The sequence below is a fragment of the Sapajus apella genome, unplaced genomic scaffold, assembly GCF_009761245.1.
Source record: "Sapajus apella isolate SASKATOON/1434 unplaced genomic scaffold, GSC_monkey_1.0 scaffold12, whole genome shotgun sequence".
Lineage (NCBI taxonomy): Eukaryota > Metazoa > Chordata > Mammalia > Primates > Cebidae > Sapajus > Sapajus apella.
Window position 1 is genome coordinate 25,324,995 of NW_022436952.1, and position 21,951 is coordinate 25,346,945.

The following is a 21,951-nucleotide window of genomic DNA, read 5'->3' on the forward strand; positions in this document are numbered from 1 at the left end:
CAGGGATGATTGTACTTGTGCCACCCTTCTGTTCGCAGAGCACGTTCGTTAAATCTTTATTGATGCGTGGACACTCCTTCCCCTCCGGCCCCGCCTCCCAGCCCCAGAAATACCGGAGGAGCTGCCCCATAAAAGGAGGGCATGAGATTGTGGTCCCATTCACGACAGGGCTGAAGGGGAGGTGTGCAGGGTCCAGCCCAGAAGTTGAGGATTTAGAAGTGGGTAATGGAGGGAAAGGGGGTTTTCCGGGATGTAGGGGCTTTCATCAGCACTGGGTCAACTGATGCAGCTGTTCCCAAAGGGATGTTAGGACTCCGATCAGGCAGGGGTGGGGGCAGGGCAGGTCGGAAGATGCGGGGCTTCCAGTCCTTAGGCCGAATAAGAGGGAAGGCAGCCGTCAGGGTTCTTCTTGACTCGGGGATAATTAGACCCAGACCTTTCCTGATGTGGGAAGGGCCTGGGACCCTGGTGAAGCCCGGGTTTGCCTCGGCTGCGAGGCGCGCCGACGCCGATAAAGGGCTCGGCTGTAGGGCACGAGGCAATCAGCTAGGCGGAGGCGCAGGCAGAGGCGGCGGTAGCTGGCCAGAGCAAGCACGAGCAGCGGCACGAGGAGCAGGAATCCGGTGACCAGAAGGGCCGTGAAACCGGGGTCCCGCAGGTGCGCGGTGCAAGGGGGTGCCTGGGAGCGCAGGAACTGTGGGAGAAGAGGAGTCAGGCCCAAGCCGACTGGGTCATAACTGTGCACGGGGTGGAAACAGCCCAAGCGGGTTGAAGTTGTGGCCCATAAACCCCACCGCCAGCATCACCACACACCAACACCCAACACTCACACCCCGGGGCGCACGCTTACCTGAGAGTGGCAGAGGAAGCCGAAGCCCAGCATGGTGACAGCGGGTAGCAAGATGGTCCCTAGCACCAGCGCCAACAGGAGAAGATTGAAGGCAGCCACCAGCAGATTCTGGGCTGTTACAAGCACAGCGCAGGCCCAGCAGTCCAGGGGGTCCCGGGGCTCTGGGCCGCCGGGAACCGTTCGCTGTGCCCCGGGGACATCCGCCATGGCCTGCCTGTATCCCGCCCGCCTGGGCCGCTGCCTTATAGTCCTCTTTCCTGCCCCTCCCCCGGCCCAGCCTCTCCCCACCCCCCTTATCCTGGAATGCGGCTGTAGGATTAGGCACCCCCCATCCTGAGGAGCGGACCAGAGCCCTGGACATTCCACAGGCACCTCCGGGGAGGGGCTCGCCCTTGCCAGGGTCTGCGCAGTCCTCCCCATCAATCACGGTCTTGCAGCCCTCCCGGTACTCTCCCTGCTATCAACCAGCACGTTAGCGAAACAGGATTTTTTTTCTGCTTTTATTTTTAATATTAATATTCTCACACAAAAATCACTGAAAATAGGGGTAGGGTTGGGAAGACCCCTCTGCCCCTAGGGCAGAGAGACAGTGCAGTGCGAGGGTGCGGGACTGTAAACCCCCCATCCCTCCGCAGCCCCAGCGTGGACAAAAAACCACCAACAAAACGAAAATAAAGCCCCAGAGAAACTCACCCCGGGGTGTCCCTGCCCCAGTGAGGCCCTGGCCCTGGGTTGTTTCACACTTAAAAACAAAAGGGGGTGGGGGTGAAGGTCTGTGTTTTTAAAGTTGGCCGGGACCGGGAAGGACGGGGTTCCTTTTCCTCATAGTTTTCTTTAAAACCTTTAAATTTTTTTATTTTATTTATTTTTTTTTTACAAAATACCATTTCAGTTCCCACTTCTTCCCCTACAGTACAGGAGTCGCTCACCCTCAGGCGGGGTTGGGGTCGGGTCAGGAGTGGGGGGACTGGTCCGAGAAAGTGCAGGACACAGGGGAGGGGAGCGGGTTTGAGCACCATGAGAACCCGGCTGGAGCCGCGGACGGACGGGTGGAGACGGTCGGGCCGGGCCCGGACACACACGGGCGCAGGGAGAGCCCGGCGGTGGGCGGTCCCCGGAGGGGCGGGCAGGATGGCTTGGGGGTGTGGGAGGTCGGGTTTTCCCAAAAATGAATAAATAGAGGTGAGTGGGACTGTTATAAATTAAAAACCAAAAACAAAAAAGAACAAAAATTACAAATCATAAACCAAGTGAATAAAGAGACATGTACAGGGGTCACAGCTAGCATTGGAAGTAAAAAAGGAGGTTCTGGGGGAGGGGTAAAGCCCATAGAAAGAATCTCATTAAAAACCTCGGCTGCCGTAACGTCTATGTACATACACGAGCCGCGTGCATCTGCGCCGGGCGGGCGGGCGGCTGGCAGGGTGAGGGAACCCGTATGTGACCCCCGCCGCCGCCGGAGCCTGGTCCTTGTGTCTGTTGCTAAAAAGGCCAAAGTCGGTGAGGGGAGGGGCTGGTGGGCGAGGGGCTGCTAGCCCCCTCCCCCGTCTCCCATTTTTTTTCCTTTTTTCCTCATATTTGCTAAAAAAAAAAATGTTTTTCTTAATAAATTAAGTGAGGGGAGCTGCCAATGGGGTGGAAGGGCTGGGCCCGACCCCCTTCCCGGCCAGAGGCGGGACCCAGGTCCAGCCTAGGCGTGTGCTGGTGGCCCCGCGGCGCCCTGCGAGGGCCGGCAGGCGGGCGGGCGGGGCATCTGGCCTCATCGCGACGTGCTGGCGGGGGCCTGTGGGGACAAAGCCGGCAGTGGCTCAGAGGCAGGCACGGCCAAGCCCCTGAAGCCCGTCCCTGCAGCCTGCCCCAGTGCCCTCCTCCGCTGACCGCGCACCCGCGGGGCCCTCACCAGCGTGAAAGCGTCATAGGCCTGCGCCAGCTCCTCCGTGCGGTACTGCTCCAGCACCACCACGCCCTGGAGGCCCGCGCTGCGGCGCCGGGCACAGCCCTCGCAGTGTACCAGGTACGTGTTGCGGCTGCCGTTCTCACTTGTCACGAACAGGATGTTAAACACCTCCACCTGGGGCAGGGAGGAGGGGGCAGTCAGGAGGAGGGAGGGCCACTGTGGACACACTCAGGGGGCGCAGGAGAGCCAGCCCACTCACATCGCACTCGTTGCAGTAGTAGGCTGGTTCGTCCTTGACCCGGCCCTGGTAAGCGATTTTCTTCCCTGCCCGCACCAGGCTCTCACGTTGGACCTGACAGTGCTTCATGGACTGGAGCAGGCAGAATCTGGGGAACAATGGGGTTGTATTGAGGCCACCGGCAGGGAGGGCTGGGGCAGGGCTGGAGCAGGGGCAGAGGGGCAGCTCCAGGGCCCTCCCCGCTTCATGTCCAGGTCCCATCCTCTGTCCTGGGCATCTGTCATAGGTGAGATTTCCTGTGGCTTTTGTCTATTTGGACAACTAGGAAAGGTCAAGACCAGGGACCTAGGTAGCTTTCCCAGCATAGTAACGCTTGAGGCACAGGCAGACACGGATGGAGAGAGGTGAAGAATGGGGCGCAGTCAGACAGGAAGAACTAGAACAGGGATCGGGTAGGTGGAGATGGGCTCCCACTCAGGGTCCTCACTTGATCATCTTGAACAAGTCAGGGTCGCTGATTTTGACCGTGCGAGCCACGTTCCATGACACGTGGATCATGGGCACGATGGATTTGACGTTCTTCACCTCGTTCCACTCATATCGTTCCAGGGCCAGCTGGTACTGATAGGCTGCGGGCCAGAGGCGATCACAATAGGACTCTCACACAGCCCCCAGATACCTAGGCCCAAGCCCTTTCCCTCCCTGCTGGCGGCTCTCCAAGCCCCTCCTCACAGCCCCTTGCCGCTGAGGCCCCACACCCCGCCAACACCTGCCCCACCCTCTCACCGGTGAGGGGCCCCACGTTCCAGGCAATGTTGTTGCACCAGCCGGTGGCCTGCACCCAGTGCACAGTCCCCGCATTAATCCACACGAGATCTCCAGGGCGCTGCACAAAGCGGTACACAGGGATATTGGATGCATAGAGATCATCCAGGATTGGCCACCAGGAACCCGTCAAGTAGTCCACGCCGTGCCTGCGAGGTGGCCACAAGGTCAGGTGGGAACTGGGGACCAAGGGCGGGGACGCGGCAGACTGACTTGCGTGGGACAGCACGCACCGGTCACAGAAGGCGCTGATGGTCTCCCAGTAGTGCTCGTGCACCGCGAACCACTCGCAGTCACCTGGGCCAATGTTGATGTTGACGGAGCAGAAGTTGTTATTCTCTTGGTGGCCTGCAGGGGTCGACAGAGAACGGCATGGCTGGCCCGGTCAGAGCTGCAATCCCCGCCAGCCCCGCCAGCCCCGCCCTCTGCCCTCATTGGCTGACGGCTGAGCGCCGCCGCCAACCCCTCCTCTTGCGCTTCCCGAAACGGCGCGCCCAGGCGTGGAGCGCACCTGGCGTTCGGCTGCCGGGCACCTTCATATACAGCTGCACCGTGTTCATGCCCAGGATGGTGTGGCCCACGTGGCTCAGCATGTTGCCCGTGGATGTTACCCGCATGAAGGCGGGCAGCTTCAGCAACTCCTGCAGCTGGGGCTTCCACCTGCGGTGCGAAAGTGCGACGAGAGTCAGAGGCTCCACCCCGCCCCTGCCGCGAGGTCCCAGCAGCATTCCTGCCCCAGCTTTGCTAGCCTCAGCCCCACTGACCGCTTGGCATCAGACAGGTCGATGTTGGTGCCAAACTTGATGATGTGATGGTTCTTCGGGTCTGGTGCGCTGCCGCTGGGGCAAAGAGCACAGGTTTTAGGAGAGCAGAGGGAGGGGAAGGAGGCAGGAAGGGAAGGGACACACCGGTACCGTACCTAGGAGGGGTTCCTGTGGTGCTGTCCGGCTCCTCTGACTCCTCATCCTCACTCTCCTTCTCCTCCTGCTCAGCCAGAGGGTCGGCAGGCCTGGGTCAGAGACCTTCCAAGAGCCCTCCCACCGCACCCCCAGTCCCAGGACCTGCCTCGTGCCACGTTCTCCTCTCACCTGCAGAGACTCCTGGAAGGATGAAGCCTGATACTGTGCGTACTTGGCAATGGTGGTGTGGGAACGGGAGCTCTCGCAGGGCCAGATCTGTCGAGTGCCTGTTAGGTCCCAGTTCTCATCTGAGGGCTGCTGCACCTGCGTGCGGACCTCCACGGTGTGCTCGCCACTCGCCTCCACCAGTGTCTTGGTGGAGAATAGGCCCAAGTCTGCAAGGGAGGGCCAAGTAGGGCGTCGGGGCAGAGGCAGAAGATAGGGACCAAGGACCTGACAGACCCTTTCCCTTTCCTCCTCCTCTGGCCTCTGACAGGGTGGTCCTAGGCTTAGCAAAGCTCAGCCCAGGAGGAATAGGCAGAAACCCTGGCCCCACAGGAAACTGGGAGTGCTAGCTTCTATCTGCATCCTCACCAGCCCTCTTTCTCCTGCAGCTGCTCAAGGACTCAGCCCCTCGACCAGTGTCCTCAGGTGTACACGTGGCCATATGCACCGCACCTGGCACATACTAGGTGCTCAATGAATGTTGGGTTCTCTTTTTCCCCATTTGGAATCTTTCTAGTCAAAACAGCAGCTGCTTTGAGATACCACTGGACCCAATTAAAGATTCAGTCAAGTGAAAACCTGAAATGCGCTTTAAATAACTCAGTGTGGAGAAGGGAGGTATACAGGTATAAAGGAGACAAGATTGACCTTTATATTTCTATACAGTTTCCTCTAATTTTCTGTGTTTGGAATTTTGCGCAATAAAAGACTGAAAGAGAGAGAGCCCCAAAATCATGTCTTAAGGGGTATTCTAAAATCTGTATTCTTCTCATCCTTAATCACCAAAAAATTCAGAAATGACTAGGGCCCTCACTATGGCCCCTTCTCCCTTGCCAAATGCTGGGGATAGACAGACAGATAGGAGAAGAGCCCAAGGCCAACCGACTCATCACTCAGAGGACTCCTGATAGCCACTGTGGGTCTTCTGGTGTGGGACTTCTCAGAGGATCCCACATTCCCCAGACCCTTGTAGCCCTCCCTGACACTCTGCCTCCCATACTCACTGAGCCGCAGGGAGCCCGCCAGGCCCCGGATCACTGTGATGGGATTTCGAGGGTCTGTACAGAACTGCAGCAGGACTGGTGAGAAAGCATCCCGTTTGCTCTCCAGCTGAGACATGACCAGAAGAGCTGGGGTCAGAGCCCTGGCCCAGGCTCAGAGCACCCCAGCTGTCCCCAGCACTGTCTTAGAACCCACTGGTAGGGGTGGTTCTGAGTACAAGTGGCACACATACATAGATACTAGGTGTAGGGGGGTTGAGTTTTTCCCGGGGCAGCTTCTCCTCAGTGTTGATCTTCGGTTTCACAGACTGGGCAGGGGAAAGGTAGGACTCTCGAAACTTCCCTTTCACCTTGGCATTCCTGTGGGAGGACAGTGGGATGAAGACAGGAACATCAGGGTGATGGGGGGAAAGAAGCCTATCCCCAGGCCAAGCAGGCAGCCAACTCACTTGCTGGCACGCACAACATCAGCAGCACAGTGGCTGATGGTAAGGTCTGCCATACGCAGCCGCCGCTCTTCCACCTCAGAGGCGATAAAGGTCTCTTTGTCACCACTCTCTACCTTGATGAGCCGGATCTTCAGCTCCTTGGGGGGCCCCTCACTAAGTGAGCGCAGCTTCAGCATGTCAGCCCGGCTGACACCTGGTGGCCCTGGAGCTTCCTCCCGAGCCTTCTTTCCAGGGACAGGGGCTGATGGGGGTGTGGGCTGGGCAGGAGGTGCAGGAGCTGGTGGAGGGGCTGGAGCTGTGGGTGGCTTGGCCTTGGAGGCCCCGCCAAGATCGGGCCGGGACTTCTCACGACCCTGGATCTCCTCACTCTGCAGGTCCAGGTTCCCCAGCACCCGGCGGCTCTTTTCTTTGGGGGCTTTGGCCTTGGCCTTTGCCCTGCCCTCACGGGGCCGCCGACCTACACTGTCCTTACAGGCCCGCCTGTGCCGCCTATGCTCCTTCTGGTGCTCCTTCTGTCGCCGCTTACAGCTGCCTGACACCACTGCTGCTGTCACCCCGCCACCCTCCTCCTTGGCCTGGGTGGGAGGCAGTAGTCGCTCAATCCCACTGTCCGTTGGGTCTGCTGTGTCCACTGGGTCTGCTGGGTCAGTGGCACTCCGGCCCACCCGCTCCACAAGGGTCTCACAAGCCCGACTGATCTCTTCTAGCACCTCAGACTCAGAGCGAGCAGGGGGCAGAGGCAGGGGTGGGGGTGGCTGGGTGGGGGTCGTGGGGCCCGGGGCTGGCTCTTCGCCCACCCTGCGCTCCCGGGCCCAGGGCCCGCCTGAGGTAGAGAACTGAGATGACGAGGAAGCGGAGGGCTGTGGGGAGCCCTGGGCGCTAGGGGCCGCTGAGGTGGGCGGTGGGGCGGTAGCACCTGATGGGGGGCCAGGGGAATACTGAGTGGTGGGCAGGGGCCCAGGCCGGGTGGAAACAGCTGCTCCAGTCCCCCGATAACAGTACTTTTGTCCCTCCAGCACAGAGGCCAAGGATTTGAGCAGGCTGGCCGGGCTGGCGGGTGGGGGTGGGGGTGGGGGTGGCTGTGGCTGGGGGGGGTGGGGGGGAACTTGGCTAGAGGCGGTGGTGGCGGTAGGGCTGGTGGTGGCTTCTTCTCCTCTTCCTGGGTGGCCGTGGTGGTGGTGGTGGTGGTGGTGGCGGCAGCAGGGGCGGCAGGAGCAGTGGTGGTGGGGGCTGTGTCGGTGGGAAATGGAGGCTGCAGAGAGGCAAAGGGCTCCTTCAGAGGGGGCGGGGGGGCCACGCCTGCTTCCTGTTGTTGCTGTTCCTCCTCCTTGCGAATAGATTCATCCAGCATCTTCATGATGTTGGCCAGCCCATCAGGTAAGATCTTGAATTCGGCTGGCTCCTCAAACTGGTCCTCCAGCGGGGTGGGGGGAAAATCAAAAAGTCGCGGGCCTCGGGCAGGCAGTTCCCCAACCCCAGGCGGCACAGGCTGGGGGGCTTTACTCAGGGGACCTGGGGGTGGCCCCGGCCCCACCTCGGGGGTCTTTGGGAAGGAGACCCTGGGCCGGGGGCTCTCCGGGCGCCTGAAGCTTCCTGAGGTATTTTGGTGGCAGGAGGAAGGAGGGGCTGGAGGCAGGGCAAGAGTCAGGGGTGCAAGAGGTGGGTCCTGGGGGCTCTGTGCTGGGCTGGGAGGCCGGGGAAGGGGGTCCATACTTCTGGCCAGATAGGGTGGTGGGGGAAAGGACACAGGCCCAGCAGGGCTGCTGCTGTGGCTGCCGTTGTTGCTGCTGCTACTGCTGGTGGTTGGGGTTGGGGGAGTGGAAGGGGTGTGAGAATCCTGAGTGCCCACAGAAAAGCGGGAGGCCAGAGGCCCCAAGAAGCCCTCGCGGTGGGGGAGAGGTGGTGGGGCAGGTCGGGGGGGTCCCTCAGTCCCAAAGAAGAGCTCCTCTAAGATCTCTCTGTCCTCTCGAGCTGCCCGGCAGGCCGCACCCTTTAACCAGGCAGGGGGTGGTGGGGGGCGTAAGAGGCGGGGACAGGGTGGTGGAGGGGGTGAGGAAGGTCCAGGTGGCAGGGATAGGTGGGGAGTGGCAGCTGGAGCCCCCAAGAACGGTTTCCGACTGCTGTGTGCCGAGGGCCCCAGGCGGCTCTGGTGAGTGACTTCCAGCGTGGGCGTTTGGTAATGGTCAGCGCCGGGCTGCAAGTGTAGAAGGGGGTGGTTGGAGCACAGCTCGGGCCACCTCAAGACGAGCTCCACCCATCACCCCTCCACCCGAAGTTGTCAAAGTTGTCACTCACAATGCCTGGGTTCGGCTCCATGCCCCGGAGACCGGTGTTGCTGCTGCTGCTACTGCTGCTGGTGGTGGTGGTGCCGGGGAGGCCAGGGGGCCGGGAAGGGGCGTAAGGCACGCAGGCGGTGGTTGCTGCTGGTGAAACGCTGGAGTCCATCCGCGACCTCTGAACTCTGCTCTCTCTAAGGTCACTTCCGGGGGGACGGGTGGCAGGCAGGCAGCCATGGCTCTCTGCTCCTGGGGGGCGGGGGCCCGGGCCTGGGGGTGCAGCCGGGACCATCCGGTGGCCAGGGGGGTGTGCAGTGTATGCTGGAGCTGGGTATGGATATGGGTGAGGCAGCGAGTGCCGCTGCTCCTAGGAGATAAACAGGGATGCAGGATGAGGAACAGAGAGCATGGGATTTGCAGTTGAGAGGTGAAAGGCAACAGGCAGGGGCTCACCTGGCGCTCTGGGGGAGCTGAACCCTTGCGCTCTGGGCCCCAGGCATCTCCATGCAGGGTACTCCATAGCCCTGGCTTGGTTAGCTGAAATGGGGGGCTGGTGGCCAGGCCAGGCAGGGGTGGTGGTGGCGGTGGTGGTGGTAATGGTGGTGGAGGCAGTGGCAGCCCTGGGGGAAGGCCAGTCTAGGAGAGAAAAAGGTGTGAGAACCCCATTCCTTAGGCAGCCTAAGTCCTCCCTCCTCACTGCCTGCTGGCCCGATATACCCACACCTGTTCAGAGTTGCAGCCTCTCCTTCGCTTGCCTCCAGGGCTGAGGCCCTCCTCCCCTGAGGGGCCTGAGAGTGCTGCAGGAGGCACAGGCTGCACCACCGGGGGTTCGGCAGCTCGCTTCACTGGGGGACCTCCCCGCTTGGCTCCATAGTTCCGCTTGTGCTGAGAACAAAAAGAGGGAAGAGAAAATGGCACGGGTGCAGGGACAGCCTGGCCCTCCTCCCTAACTCATTCAGCGCCAGCCTCACCTCAAGGTGCAGCAAATTCCACACTTGCTCCAGGGGGGGTAGGACCTTGGCTCGGTGCTGGCAGGAGCCAGTATGAAAGTTCCAGAGCTGGGCCGGGGGGGGGGGGGACACGGGACAGGGGCAGACATCAGGTGGGGCACTAAGCCAGAGGCACAGTTGTACAGTCCTGTCCCCCATGCCCTACCTCATCCTACCTGCTGCAGTCGGCCAATGCGGGGCCCCAGCTCGGCGAAGCTTCCTCCGTATCGAAGGGCACTGTGGTAGCAACGTGCGGCCTCTTCACTGTCATGCTCTGACTCGTATAGTTGCCCAAGCTGTTCCCACAGCCCTGGCTGGGCTGGCTCCCGGAGCAGTGCCTGCACACAGCCATGCAGGGATTCCAGCTTCCCATGGAGGGGTCTTGGAGTGGGCACCCTACAGAGCAGAAGGGGTGGGGGTGGGGGTGGGGGTCGGGCTTGAGAGGACTCTTTCAAGCCCCTGGTCTTACCTCCCACCCCAAGAACCTTCAAATGTCCACTCACCCTGGGGCATAATATGGTTTGTTGGGGTGCCCAGAACTACTGCCATGTGAAGGGGGTAGGGGTGCAGGAAGCGGGGGCTGCCCAATGCTGGCTGAGCATCTGGAAAGAGAAGGAGTCTATTATATACAGCAAGAAGGAGCAGTCTTGTCCTACCTAGGCAGAAGGGGGCTGAGAGAATAAGAAAAAGCATCTGAGGACTACACAGAAGCCCACAAAATGACAGGAACCCATGGAGAATGACACAGATTGAAGGGTACAGAAATGGAAAGAGATATGCCTGGAGACAGAGGGCCCCAAGTTCTCACCTGCCTCCAGGCAGCCATGCGCTACGAGGAGGGGGATGGGGCGGGCAGGAGCTCCAGGCCCCAGCACAGCTCAGGCCCCCAAGGGCAAAGGCTTCCCGTGCAGCGCGGGCCCCTGGAGGGTCCACTGCCCGATGCATCCAGCCTGAGTTGGGCATAAAAAAAATTATGCTCTCACTGAGGGCAAAACCAGAGCTGCCAGTGTACACCCAGCCAGCTTGACCCCAGATCTTCCCTTACCAGGTCAGCAGTGGCCCCAGGAGCCCTGGAGATCGGGCACGGCCCCCTGCCCCAGCTCTCTGGGACGATGGTCCGGCTCCAGCCGCTCTGATAAAGAGTGCCCGCTACCCCCAGATGGCTGCCTGGGTCCTTTCACAGCCAATTCTACAGACAGAAGGAGGAAAAGGAGTGAGACAAGCTAGCCAGCACATAGTTAAGGCCCAGTGGCTGGGCTGAGCGGACTGTGGCATTCACCAATCTGTCATTTGTGCAAAAGGCCCGGCCTTGGCTTTCCCCAAGGGGAGGCCCACCCGATCCAACCAGCCCCTACAGGCCCAGGAGTGTGGCTGGGAGCTGGGATGTGTGTGGCAGGGAACCAAAAGGCCGGTGGGAGGGACGGGGTGGCTGCGCTACCAGGCTTCCAGTCCGGAGTCACCAGGCCACCCCGCAACGCAGCGGCCGCTTACCCGGCCTCCGTGGGAGCGTCCTCTCACCGCGTCGGCGAGCTCCAGAGATCTGGCCAATCACAGGACTTCCTCTCTCCCCAGAAAGCCAATCATCACCCGTGTCTCCGCCTCAGTAACAGCCTGGCCGGAACCAATGGGAGCGAGGTGAGCCCAGCAGCCGAGGCTGGGGGAGGAAGGGCGCCGGAGCCGGTCAGACGGGCTTAGCCCCGGGTGACCCCGATGTGACCCCACGGCTCCTACCTAGGGTCACCATCTAGGATCTGACACTCTGGCCGGCAGGGCCAGAAGGCAGCCAGGACGCCAGGACAAGACGCGTGCGGATGAGGGCGGTGAGTCGCACGCTCGGCCCGCGTGTGGGCTGGCGCTACCCGCAAGCCTCACGCACCCAGAGCCCGGTGGTCACGGCCAGGCCGCTCGAGTCGCCCCGCGCCGGCCATCACAAGACCGACGGACAGCAGATGGATGCGGAATGCAAAACAGACATCCCTCCCCTTCCTCACTTCACCTTGCCCAGTGACTGACCTCCTCACCCCAGCGCCCCTAAGAACTGCTTAGGGCTGGCCAGCCACGGCGACTTCCACAGCACCCAGACCCGTCCGCGGCGCTAGCAGGGCGCTCCACCCCCAATGCCTGACCCCGACCCAAACCTTGGTCAAGCCCCCAGTCTCATACCCAGTTCCTCCAGCTCCTCTACTTCCCCTGGCTTTCTGGGTCTTCAATGCCGACCGACCCCCAAAATCAAACTCCCTTTAGTCCCCCAACTTCCGAGAAGTCAGGCACCGCGGTCCCAAGTGGCCCCTCTCTCGTGGCTCGCGTATCCTCTCTGCCCTTCCCCGCCGGGGCCACGCGGTTCCCCACGGCCCACGTGGCCCCCGCCCCCCAAGGGAGGGGGGGATTTCGGGGGTTGCCCGTGACGTGGCTACTTGCGCAGCGGAAGCGGTGTGTGTAAATGTACGGGGCCGGGGGGGGGGGGGGGTCCGGGGGGAGGGAGGAGGGCGGGGCCCGACAGGCAGTGACATCACCCTTGTCCCACTCTCACCGCCCACTCCCTTAAAGAACCCAGAACCCGTTTCACTTCCTCCTTCACGCCCCCCCCAACCCTTTGCAACGGCGCCGGCTGGACCCCCGACTGGCACTACGCTCCCCTCTCCTGGACACCTTCCCATTAGCCCCAGTTCTTCCTTCTCGCCTCTCTGGAGCTGAGTCTCCGCGCCTACCCGGCGTCCCCGCAGGTAGGGAGCCGGCTTCGCTCCCGGGATCGGTCCATTGAGAGTCTAGAGTACAAAGAGCAGCGAGAGGCGAGTGTCGAGTACAAAGCGGCGGGGGCGGGGCCAGCGCTCCAGCTGGAGCGAGCGCCGGGCAGGAAGCCGGGGGAGAGTGCGCGACGAGGGGCTGGGGGCGGCTGGAAAGTTCGCCTTTGCTGAGAGAAGTCTGCGCTGTGGGGAAATTTCCACCCAGCCCACAGGGGCAGACGGGTTTCTGGCGAAAAGAGCCTTCCTTCCCCCAGGAGCAAGGTCGTTTGTTTGCATGGAAGCGCTTGGACCCTATAGGGCCCTGCGTGCGACTCTCCGCCGAACCCTGGTGGGCGCTTGGGCCACGCGGACCCTCTCCGCGATTGACGTGGAGTTACTGTCAGAACCCTCTCCTTACCAAAGGCAGCAGCCTTTCTGTCAGTAACCAAGTCCGGTACAGCGCTGAACTGGGGTCAAGTAGAGCCCTGGCTGACTGCCCCCACCCGAGTACCAAGGCAGAGGCGGGGAGGAGACCCAGGGACCAGACGTGGACGGGGAGCCGGGGGAACCAGACAACAGAGGGGCAGATCCCTGCTTGGGAAGTGGTCCCGAGAGCGCTGCCAGTTACCAGGAAACGCAGCTTCCCCTTCTGCGATGATGACACTTCCCCTCTGCCACTTCCCCTTTCCCACGGGGAACTGACTCAGCTTTCCCTAAGCGAGTGAGTGCGGTCCCTCCAGCCCCCTGTTCTTCCACCTTTATCCACAAAGCCGGCACCCAAGAATACAAAGCCCTCACTTGGAGACAAAACTTCCTGTACACTAAACACACACTCATTCTCACCAGCCCCCTCGGATCCTTGTCCGAACCCGGGACACAGGCGCTTGACTCTCGCCCCCCGTTCAGAGCCCTCCCTCGGGGTCTGATTCAGGCTTGGGGTGAGGGAGCGTGAGTCACCCAGAAAACCTTCCCCTCTTCCCACTGACTCAGCCCCCGCCTCCCTGAACACACACAGACACACAGTCAGAGGCAGACACAACTCCTCAGCCCACACACCGGCTCACCACCGGTCCCGCGGAATTTCCCCTCTCGTCTTCCCCCACGATGCCCCCCCCCCCTGCGCCGGGCAGCCCCAACGCGGCGTTCGCACCTGTTCCCCAGCCGCCACTGGCTCGCGCTCCACTCTCACCTCCACTCTCGCTGTGGGGCAAGAATAGCCCTCCTGACTCCCGGTGTCCTAGTATACTAACCAAGGGGAGGGGACCACCAACAGCCACAAAGACTGAAACCCACAGACTCCTCCAAGACAGGCGAGAGCTAATCGCACGCGGTCAGAGCCAGGCTGCGAGGTCTATTATACTTCTGGGGCAGACATTCCAGCTTCTTCCGACCCTACCCACAACCTCGGGAGCCAGCCGCTCTGAAAGGGTTAATTCCGCTCCCGCCGAGGCCACGCCCTCCCCATCCGGGCACTCCCGGCAAAGCACAGCTCCGCCCCCTCCATCCGGGCCCTGGACTCGGGACTTTAACCGACCCCCCAGCACCCGCGGGAGCCCCAAGAGAGAACCACTCCATCAATCACACCCATTTAACTCTCTCTGGGCTTGAGCCGACGAACCCCTCTGCGCAGCGCCGGAGCCGCGCGGGACGCGTGGTAAGAGGCCTGAAGTGCGCACGCAAACTCACGTGACGGCCAGAGATAAGAGCCCGCAGATAGGGTTTTACCGAGCAGGCAGTCAGCGGGCACGCAGCGTGCGCGCCGGTGTGGGGCGGTCCGGGACCCTCGTCGCAACCCGCTCCCTGCCTGTCCTCATCACTCCCGGTGGAAGCGAGGGGTTACAAGCTCGCTTCTTACCTGGGGGAGGGGGAGGCGGAGGGGAGGGCCGCCGGCTGAGGCTCCGCTGTGACTCAGCCACCCGGGCAGGCCGCCCGCCCGGGATTCCCTTCCCCAGCTTTTCCCCGGCTGCCGGCCCCTCCCCGCCCCCCACCAAGGAGTGACGGTGCCGGCCCCGGCCCGCTGTGTGTCACTGCAGGCCTTGTGTCTGCCTCTGACTGGGCGCTGTGTTCACCAGTCTGTCTGACACGGTCGGCTGTGCGTGGGTCCCGGTGTCTGTCTCCGTGTGCACCTGCATATCTGTTCATCTTGTCTCCCTCTGTGCCTGTGTCTGACGCGTTCCTGTCATTATCCCTGTCTACATGACTCCGCGGGGCTGTCTCTGTCTGTGTGTCTGCCTAGCTCCTGTCTCGGTCTTTTGTCTGGGTCTGCCTCTGCATCACTAGCGTGATCACGTGTGCCTCTGCACATGCCCTTCTGTGTTTGCCTTCATGTTACTGAACAGAGTCGGGGCGACACTGGAGCAGGCCCACCCTCCTGACTCCTGGCTACGCTCCTCACGTCTTGCTGGATCAGTGATCATTCTGTTTCGAATCAAGTATTTGGAGGTCCGTCCACCTTCAATCAAGTTCTGTCCCATCCCTTGACAGCCCTGTTTATTCTCACAGTTCCCTGTGGCTGCTACTGTGATGATAATTGCTAGCATTTCGTGAATATTTATTACATTCCAGGCACTGCATTAAGCATTTTACAAGCATTTTTCTTTTCACCCTTCCCCAAAACCTGACACAGAAGGTACTTTGATTACCCAATTTTACAGATAAGGAAATTGAGACCCAGAGAGGCTAGGTGACTTGGCCAAATCATTCTGCAAGTGAAGAATGAAAGCTAGGCTTCTTTCCTGAGCCACATTCTTACCACTCTTCTGTATTGGCTCTGTCCTACTCTCCCTCTTTTAGTTTTATCCTCACAGACCATCTCCTGGTCAGCCTTCCTCTCAGCTCTACCCATGTTACCCTCCTCATGTTCTCTAGAGAAGAAGGTAGGAGGCTGTGCAGCAGATCTCAGAAATCATAGGTTCTTGGTAATGAAGCTCATTCAGTTAACATTATTCAACACAAATCCACCACGCACCCAATGTGCAAAACATCATGCAAAATAGCGAGATACATAGAAGAAAACAGTTCCACTCAAGAAGCCCAATATGTAATGGGGAAGAACAACACACAGAAAACTTAAGCCCCTGACTTAGGGATTATCTTCCATTTTCTCCAACAAAGGAATGGGAAATAAAGCAGGGCTTCAGGCAGAGAACTGAGAGGAGAGACGTAAGCAGAAGAGGTTAAGACATAGGTATGGGGGCAAATGCTATAGTGCAGTGGGAAGAGAATGGGACCTAAAGAGATCTGGAAGGAAAGGTGAAATGCCAAGATTGCTGTGGCTGGTGGTGATCTCCAGTATCTCCCCAAATCAATTTCTGAACACCCTCCAAAAGCCAGGGTGTTCAACAACTCTTATAGAGGCAAAGCCCTTCTCCTCCCAAGAAAAAATTCCTCCAGGGTAACTCATATCCCACTTTCAGCTTGCAAACTCCATTTTCATTCAATAAGCAACTGAGTTGTAGCACTGGGGAGATAGTGGGGAGAAGATTTTTTGGTAGTAGTGGAGAGGCTGGTGAAGTATAGGGCTGAACCATTTATAGGAGATAGAAGGGAGGTCCATAAACCAGGAGGGCTGAACCACTCAAGCACAACATGGTGAGGTGCTCAGAATTGGACTAGACCATTCTGAAGAGTGGGCATGATCCAGATCATACCAAGCAACTCCAACCATGTGATACAGTTAGACTGCTGGGGAGAGAGGGTCACTCAGACAGGACTTACCAGATGGAGTTTGGTGTGCCCTGTCTCATTGGAACCAGCACCCCAGCAGTGGGGTACAACAGACCACGGTGGGTGGGGTGGGTAGTGCTACGGGGCTGGCATGTTGCCCTGGGGGGAACCTAAAAGAAAAAAGTCAATTAGAGGTGGGGTCTCCCAGGCTGGAGAATTTCCCTGGGCTTCCTGCCCCCTCAGTAAGGAGAAACCTGGCTCTGGTGGTCAGATAGGATAGGAGAATCTGTTTCCGTGGCAACCAGAAAAAGCCATCCCCAAACTGGTCATCCAACCTTCCCCTTCGGGAAGCAGGCTGGTATGGCCTGTGAGTAAGTCTACAGCAGATACCCAACCCCTGATCCCTCTTCTGACAGGACCCTCCTGCTGAGACTCCCTGGCCCCAGAGTTACCCCAGCTGCCCTATCATCTATACCCAAGCCAGCCTGAGTTCTAGCACCAGGACATGCAGACCTGCTTCCTTCAGCTCTGTATCCTCTCCAACGTTATCAAGACAGGAGACAGTCAACCCCACCCTCTGGACTCTGCCCCCTCCTGTTCCCCTAGGCGGGTGCAGGCAGGTCTTGGCTAGCAGCACAGGTAGCCAGACTAGATGAACGGGACCAACAGGGAGGGGCCATCCTCCCCTGCAAGAACTATGACTCTGGGCCTGAGCCTGGAAGTAGCCTCTGCTGCAAGCCTCCCCTCCCTGCCACCGCCAAGGCAATATCCTGTTTCCCCATCACCTCCTTCCTCTTATGTGGCCTAAGAAGGTGATAGAGGCCCGCTCCCTTCCCAACCCTCAGAGACAAGAAGCTAGGTCTTTTAGTGTAAGTCCAAGGCCAAGAATCAGGTGTCCATCCAGGGGTCAGAGTTAAGTGGCCCCTCACCTCAGACTCGCTCCTCAGGAACCTGTTTTCTGCTCCCTTAGTCATAGTTCTCTGCCCTTATGGACCCTAACACTTGGGCTCCTAATCTAATCTCTATATTCCTTGGCCCTCCAGCCCCCATCCTTCCCCCTGCCCCAGAGACTCAGGCCTCTAGCCCCCAGTCTCCATGATGCAATGTTCTGCAAGCTTCTGTGGCTGCTGATGACACTGCCCCCAGGGAGGTGCTATTTCTGACCCACCAAGGTCCCCTCCCTGGGCCAGGGTAGTGGTCAGCTGTAGGTGGGTGAGGTCAGGCAGGCCAGGCCCTTCCTCTGGGGAAGGGAACTTGAGGTTGGAACTCTCCAGGACAGGGAGGCTCACAACCTGGGAGCAGGGAGTATCTATAGTCTAGCATCTGTGTTTTGTGGTTGTGCTAGGGGAAGGGACTTGGGAAGGGCTAGCCTAGTGGGCCGACGTTAGGACAGGCCAAGGGGGTCAGAGGCGTGTGTGAGGGGTGTCTGGACAACAGAGTGGGGGAGGGGCTAACAGCCATTTAAAGGGCCAGCCCCAGAGCTTTAATCACTCACCAGCCTTGGCCCCAAGCCGGAGGCTGTAATTCATCTGTCCAACAGCTGGGGTGTGTGTGTTTGTGTGTGTGTGTGTGTGTGTGTGTGTGTGTGTGTATGTGTGAGGGGGGCATGTGGACGGGAAGGGGGAGCTGGGTTGGGGGAGGGGCTGGGGCTTTCTTGTGCACAGAGCCAAACAACAAAAGGGGAAGCTTAAGTGCCAGCTCCAAAGTGCCCAGGCCAGGCCACTGACCTGCAGACCAGCTGGTGGTCCCCCACCTGGTGGCCGACAGGCTCCATAGTTTGGACTCAAGGATTCTTGGCCAAGGAGTCATGTACCCAAAGGTGGGGCCCTGGAGAAAGCCCAGGCTGTGTACCCCCCAGGCAGGCTGTCACCCCTCCTTGCACCTTCCCAGCCGCAGCACTGTCCCAGACCTGGCAGGCCCCGCAACAGACTCAGCCTTAAATGCCCTGCTCACCAGCCAAGCCTCCCCAGACATGGCTTGCCGGCTCCCCCTCCCGCCAGCACAGGGTGGCAGCGGCCACACCGAGGCTGTCCCTTTAAATCATTACCACCCCTGATTGTGTGGACGAACCAAGGGCCCTGCCCCCCAGGCAGGCGGCTTGCCACCTCCCCCCCCCCAAGTCCCCAGAAATGTGAGGGCCATTTAAAGGGACAACAGAGAGGGAGCCAGGTCTCTAACTGCCCCCCCACCCCCACCCTACACACATAGCCCCTTGCCCCTCCAGGGGGCCCCCTAAATTCCGGTTATCTCCCCACCCCTAGAGACTGCTAGAAGGAGAAAAGGGGCCAGAGCTGGGGGGGCGGGGAACTGGGGGGGAGCAAGAAAAGGCAGGGACTCCCTCCGCCCCCAGGGGACAGATCGGAAGGAAAGCAAGAGCCCAAAGAAGCAGCCAGACAGAGCCCCCAAAAGGTGCCTTGGGCAGACCTAGGGCACACAGGCTGTTGGGTGAAGAGAAGGGAATCAGGCTGCACGAGACGCCGGCGCGGCCAGCGGGCGACAAGCCCAAGTGGGGGCGATGGAAAACGGAAGGCCAGGGAAAAGAGGCAAGGCCAGGGGGAAAATGGGGAGACGGAAGGGGAAAAGGGGTCATCCGGGAGGGTGTGGAGGAAAATCAGAGAGGGGAGGGCGAGCCAGGCCGGGGTTACCTGCTGGGTGTCTGTCCCCCGGCGGTGCCCCCGGAGTCCGGGTAGGGAGGGGGGGAAGCAGCAGGGGGGGGGGAGTGGGGGCTGGGGGGGCGGGGGAGACGGTCCCTCCTCTGCCTCCTGGGCCTGCCCCGGCGCTTGCAGCCTCTGCCTCCCTCCCTCCTCCTCCCCGTCCCTGAGTCCCGGAGTCAAACAAAGAACTGTAGCAGGCTCTCCCCAACCCCCTCCCTCCTCCTCCTCCTCCTCCTCCACCTCCTCCTCCCCTCCCTCCCTCCCCACCAGCAGGCTCCCTCCTCCTCCCTTCCGGTCTCTTCCTTTAACTACCCGCCCCCCTCCAGCCCCCAGCACTAGTCTCTCTCCACCCACCCACCCCAACCTTTTACACACCCCTAAGCCTAGCCTTGTCCCCACTAGAGAAACTGTGGAGTCCCTCTGCAAAATGAAAGGCTCCAGAGAACAACATGGGAGGGGACTGGGGTCTTGCTTCAAAATCAAGAACCACAATACAATTATTTTATTTTCAAGGCCCACGGAATAGTCTTAGCTATTTCTTCTCCAAGAGGGGAAAAAATAATCCTAAAGAAAGCAATACAAATCTGCCTAAAGCCTTCATCAAATAAAACGCACAAAGCAGTTAAAGCTAATCCCCAGCCCCCTAACCCAAATCTCCAAATTAACACAAACTATTCACTCCCCCCTAACAAACTCCTAGGGTCACTGCTGGTTTGGAGCAGGCTCACAGGAATAATAATAAACTAATAACACCATTTAACAATAAAAGTATTTCATAACAACAAGCACTCATTCTGTGTTCATTCTGTGCCAGGCACTGTGCTAAGTGACTTGCATAAATTATCTCATTTTTTTCCTGGCAGCGGCCTTCAAGGTAGGTATTGATATTTAAATGTTCAAGATTAAAAATGCAAGGCTCAGAGAGGTTGTGACCTTTCCAAGTTCCAGTAGCCACTAAGTGACAGAGCTGGAATTAGAATACAGGTCTGATCTGACAGCCCAAGCTCTAAGGTCCATAAAAGTACAAGCTGATTTATTCCAAGACCATCTCCAACCCCAGAACTTAGTAGAGAAGAGCAGCCAGAGCAAGCAACCGAGTCCCCCTCCACCTAGTGAGAGGCTACAGACCGATTCACCGGCATACACACAATAAAGACCCTGACTTTCCAGCCTAATACTGTTTCTTGGCCCTTTTCCTTTCATTGTTTGTAGATAGGGGTGTGCCATTAAGGGGACGTTAGGGATAAGCCGGTGTGTAGTGAACCCCCATACTACACACAGCTCTTCTGTCTTGCAACCACTCCCACTTCAAATTAATCTGGGTAAGGGGGCAATAGGACACTTGGCCATGCAGCAGGTGGGAAAGTAAAAAGACTGCTAGGTAGCTCTTTCTATGGGGGCGGAGGCTTGGAGGAGAAGCTCTTCTGTGCCAATCTAGGGAAAAGTGACCCAAGGCTCCCTCAGCCCAAGCAAAGGGGCAAAGTCTTTCAGCCACACCACACCCGTGCCCCTCCCCCTCACAAAATTCCAGGCCGGGGTTTCCCACCTGCAGGATGCTAAGACCAAGGGAAGGGAGAGGGGAAAGAGATGGCACGGGACTGGAACTGGACTCGGGGCAGAGGTGGGAGGGAATAGAAGGGGGAGGAAGCCTCATTGCCTGGCAACCGTCCCAGGGCACGTGCACTGGTGACATCATCCCAGGCCACCTCTAATACAGACCTTTGACCCCTATGGGGCGGAGGGGGTGCGCTAAGCTTCCTGGAAACACCCTTAGGAATTCTGGGAATCCAAAAAGGAGACGTAGGAAGGAACCCAGGCGTCCTTATCTCTTTTACCCCATACGACTCCAATCTCAGGGACTCAGGCCTCTTGCCTGCCTCCTCTTCTCCACCTGCAGCCCTGACCTCCCAACCCACATTTCTGACGGGAGTCAGCCCGACACGCCCCTCGGAGATACTGTGCCTTCTCTCTCTCGGGCAAGACCTCGGTGGGGGCCGGCAGGCGGGGACGGGGGCACCGGGTCCCGCGGGGCTCCGTCTTCCATCTGTAGGATCCCCCGTGCCCCAGCCGGCCGCCAGCCGGAATCTGTCTGGGTCCCCAACTCTCCCGCCCCTCCCCGCGCTGTTCCAGGGCGGAGTCTGTGGAGTTGAAACCAGGACACGGCAAGAGGAAGAGTTATATAACCGGGAGAAGCGAAGAAGGACGAGTGGAGACAGGGAGAGACAGCCCGAAAGGAGCCGAGGGAGGTGCAAAGAACGCCGGAGCGAATGAGAAGGAAACATTAGGAATGGGAAGGGTTTTGGTGCACATCAAAGAGCAGGAATTCACGCGAAGAAGGGGCGTGATGGCCCAGAAGAGTCACCTGGGCCGTCCGGGGCTTCCCCGCAGTGCCCTCCCCCGCCACCAACAGCAGCTGGGCCCGGGAGGGAGAAGCCTCGGGAAGGGGCGCTGGTACCCGCTCGCTTTCTCTTGGGGAAGCAACGTAAGCCAGAGCCCGGGAAGGCAGCGGCCGAGCAGATGGGGCCGGAAACCACAGCTCCGCCCAGCCCACCTGGGAGTGTGGGGCGCCAGCTGGGGGTAGGTGGGGAACAGGTAGTCGGCCCTCCTGAGCGAGGCTGGGCATTATGGTCACGACCCGCTAAACGGTGCAGACCGACCGAGACGTGGGAGTCCCCAGGGGCTGAGGAGCGCAGCCTCGGGCGGCTTTACACGGACTCCACACTGGGAAAGGGGCGCCCGGCTCGCCGCGCAGGCGCAAGGGGGTGCTCGGGCGCGTGCGGCCCAGGGCTGGGGGGTGGGCGCGAGCGTGTGGGAGTGCACGTGCGGGTCCCGGGCAGCTGCCGCCTCCCAGCCTCCGCCGCTGCCCCTCCCCTCTCCCTTTCCCGTCGCTATCATGACCCTTCCCCATTGGCTGTCAGGGCCCTGACGTTAGGGCCAACCGCTGGAGCGGATTGGGTGGACGGGAGAGTTTGGGAATCCGGCTCGCAAGTCTCGCCCTCCAGTTACTCTGGCAACTGGGCAAGCCACCCCGGGGAGAGAAGGGGAGCTGAGGTGAACGCCGCGCCTCAGGTGCCCCCTCCCGGACAATCGCCGAATCCCCTCCGGTCGCGGCGCAGCTCGCTGCCTCCCCGCCTTCCTCCCAGGGCTCTTCCCGTCTCGGGAACCAGGCGTCCTGCCCTCGACCTTCCCCACAGTCTCCAGGGCCACCGCTCTCTTCAACCTCCACCCAGCGTCACAGCCATAAGCTACAGCAAACGGG

At 59.9% G+C, this 21,951-nt stretch overlaps 3 protein-coding genes across 5 annotated transcripts in view; all 3 read right to left on the minus strand.

Moving 5' to 3' along the window:
- The window catches only part of LOC116553182 (cytochrome b5 domain-containing protein 1), a 30,564-nt gene extending 29,628 nt beyond the window's left edge, over window positions 1–936 (minus strand). For 2 of the 3 annotated variants that reach the window (XM_032280421.1, XM_032280422.1), the window contains exon 1: window positions 851–936. The gene's annotated coding sequence lies outside the window, so the exon portion shown is untranslated. The remainder of the gene's footprint in view (window positions 1–850) is intronic. The other variant, XM_032280420.1, reaches the window with a different exon arrangement.
- Window positions 27–1,425, minus strand: TMEM88 (transmembrane protein 88). The gene is made up of 2 exons (XM_032280419.1): window positions 851–1,425; window positions 27–694 (listed from the first exon to the last, which is right to left on the minus strand). The coding sequence occupies exons 1-2, from the start codon at window positions 1,268–1,270 to the stop codon at window positions 425–427; spliced, it is 690 nt and encodes a 229-aa protein (XP_032136310.1). The 5' UTR covers window positions 1,271–1,425; the 3' UTR covers window positions 27–424.
- Window positions 32–18,198, minus strand: KDM6B (lysine demethylase 6B). The gene is given in 25 exon segments (XM_032280418.1): window positions 32–694; window positions 851–2,633; window positions 2,751–2,921; window positions 3,007–3,133; window positions 3,473–3,614; window positions 3,772–3,959; window positions 4,044–4,158; window positions 4,322–4,470; window positions 4,575–4,649; window positions 4,730–4,794; window positions 4,899–5,104; window positions 5,939–6,044; window positions 6,169–6,295; window positions 6,385–7,478; window positions 7,481–8,578; window positions 8,680–9,027; window positions 9,114–9,296; window positions 9,384–9,545; window positions 9,632–9,725; window positions 9,827–10,045; window positions 10,153–10,251; window positions 10,458–10,599; window positions 10,695–10,838; window positions 11,141–11,260; window positions 16,090–18,198. Coding segments are annotated over 21 exon segments (4,929 nt in total). The 5' UTR covers window positions 10,595–10,599; window positions 10,695–10,838; window positions 11,141–11,260; window positions 16,090–18,198; the 3' UTR covers window positions 32–694; window positions 851–2,609.
- Between the last annotated feature and the right edge of the window lie 3,753 nt (window positions 18,199–21,951).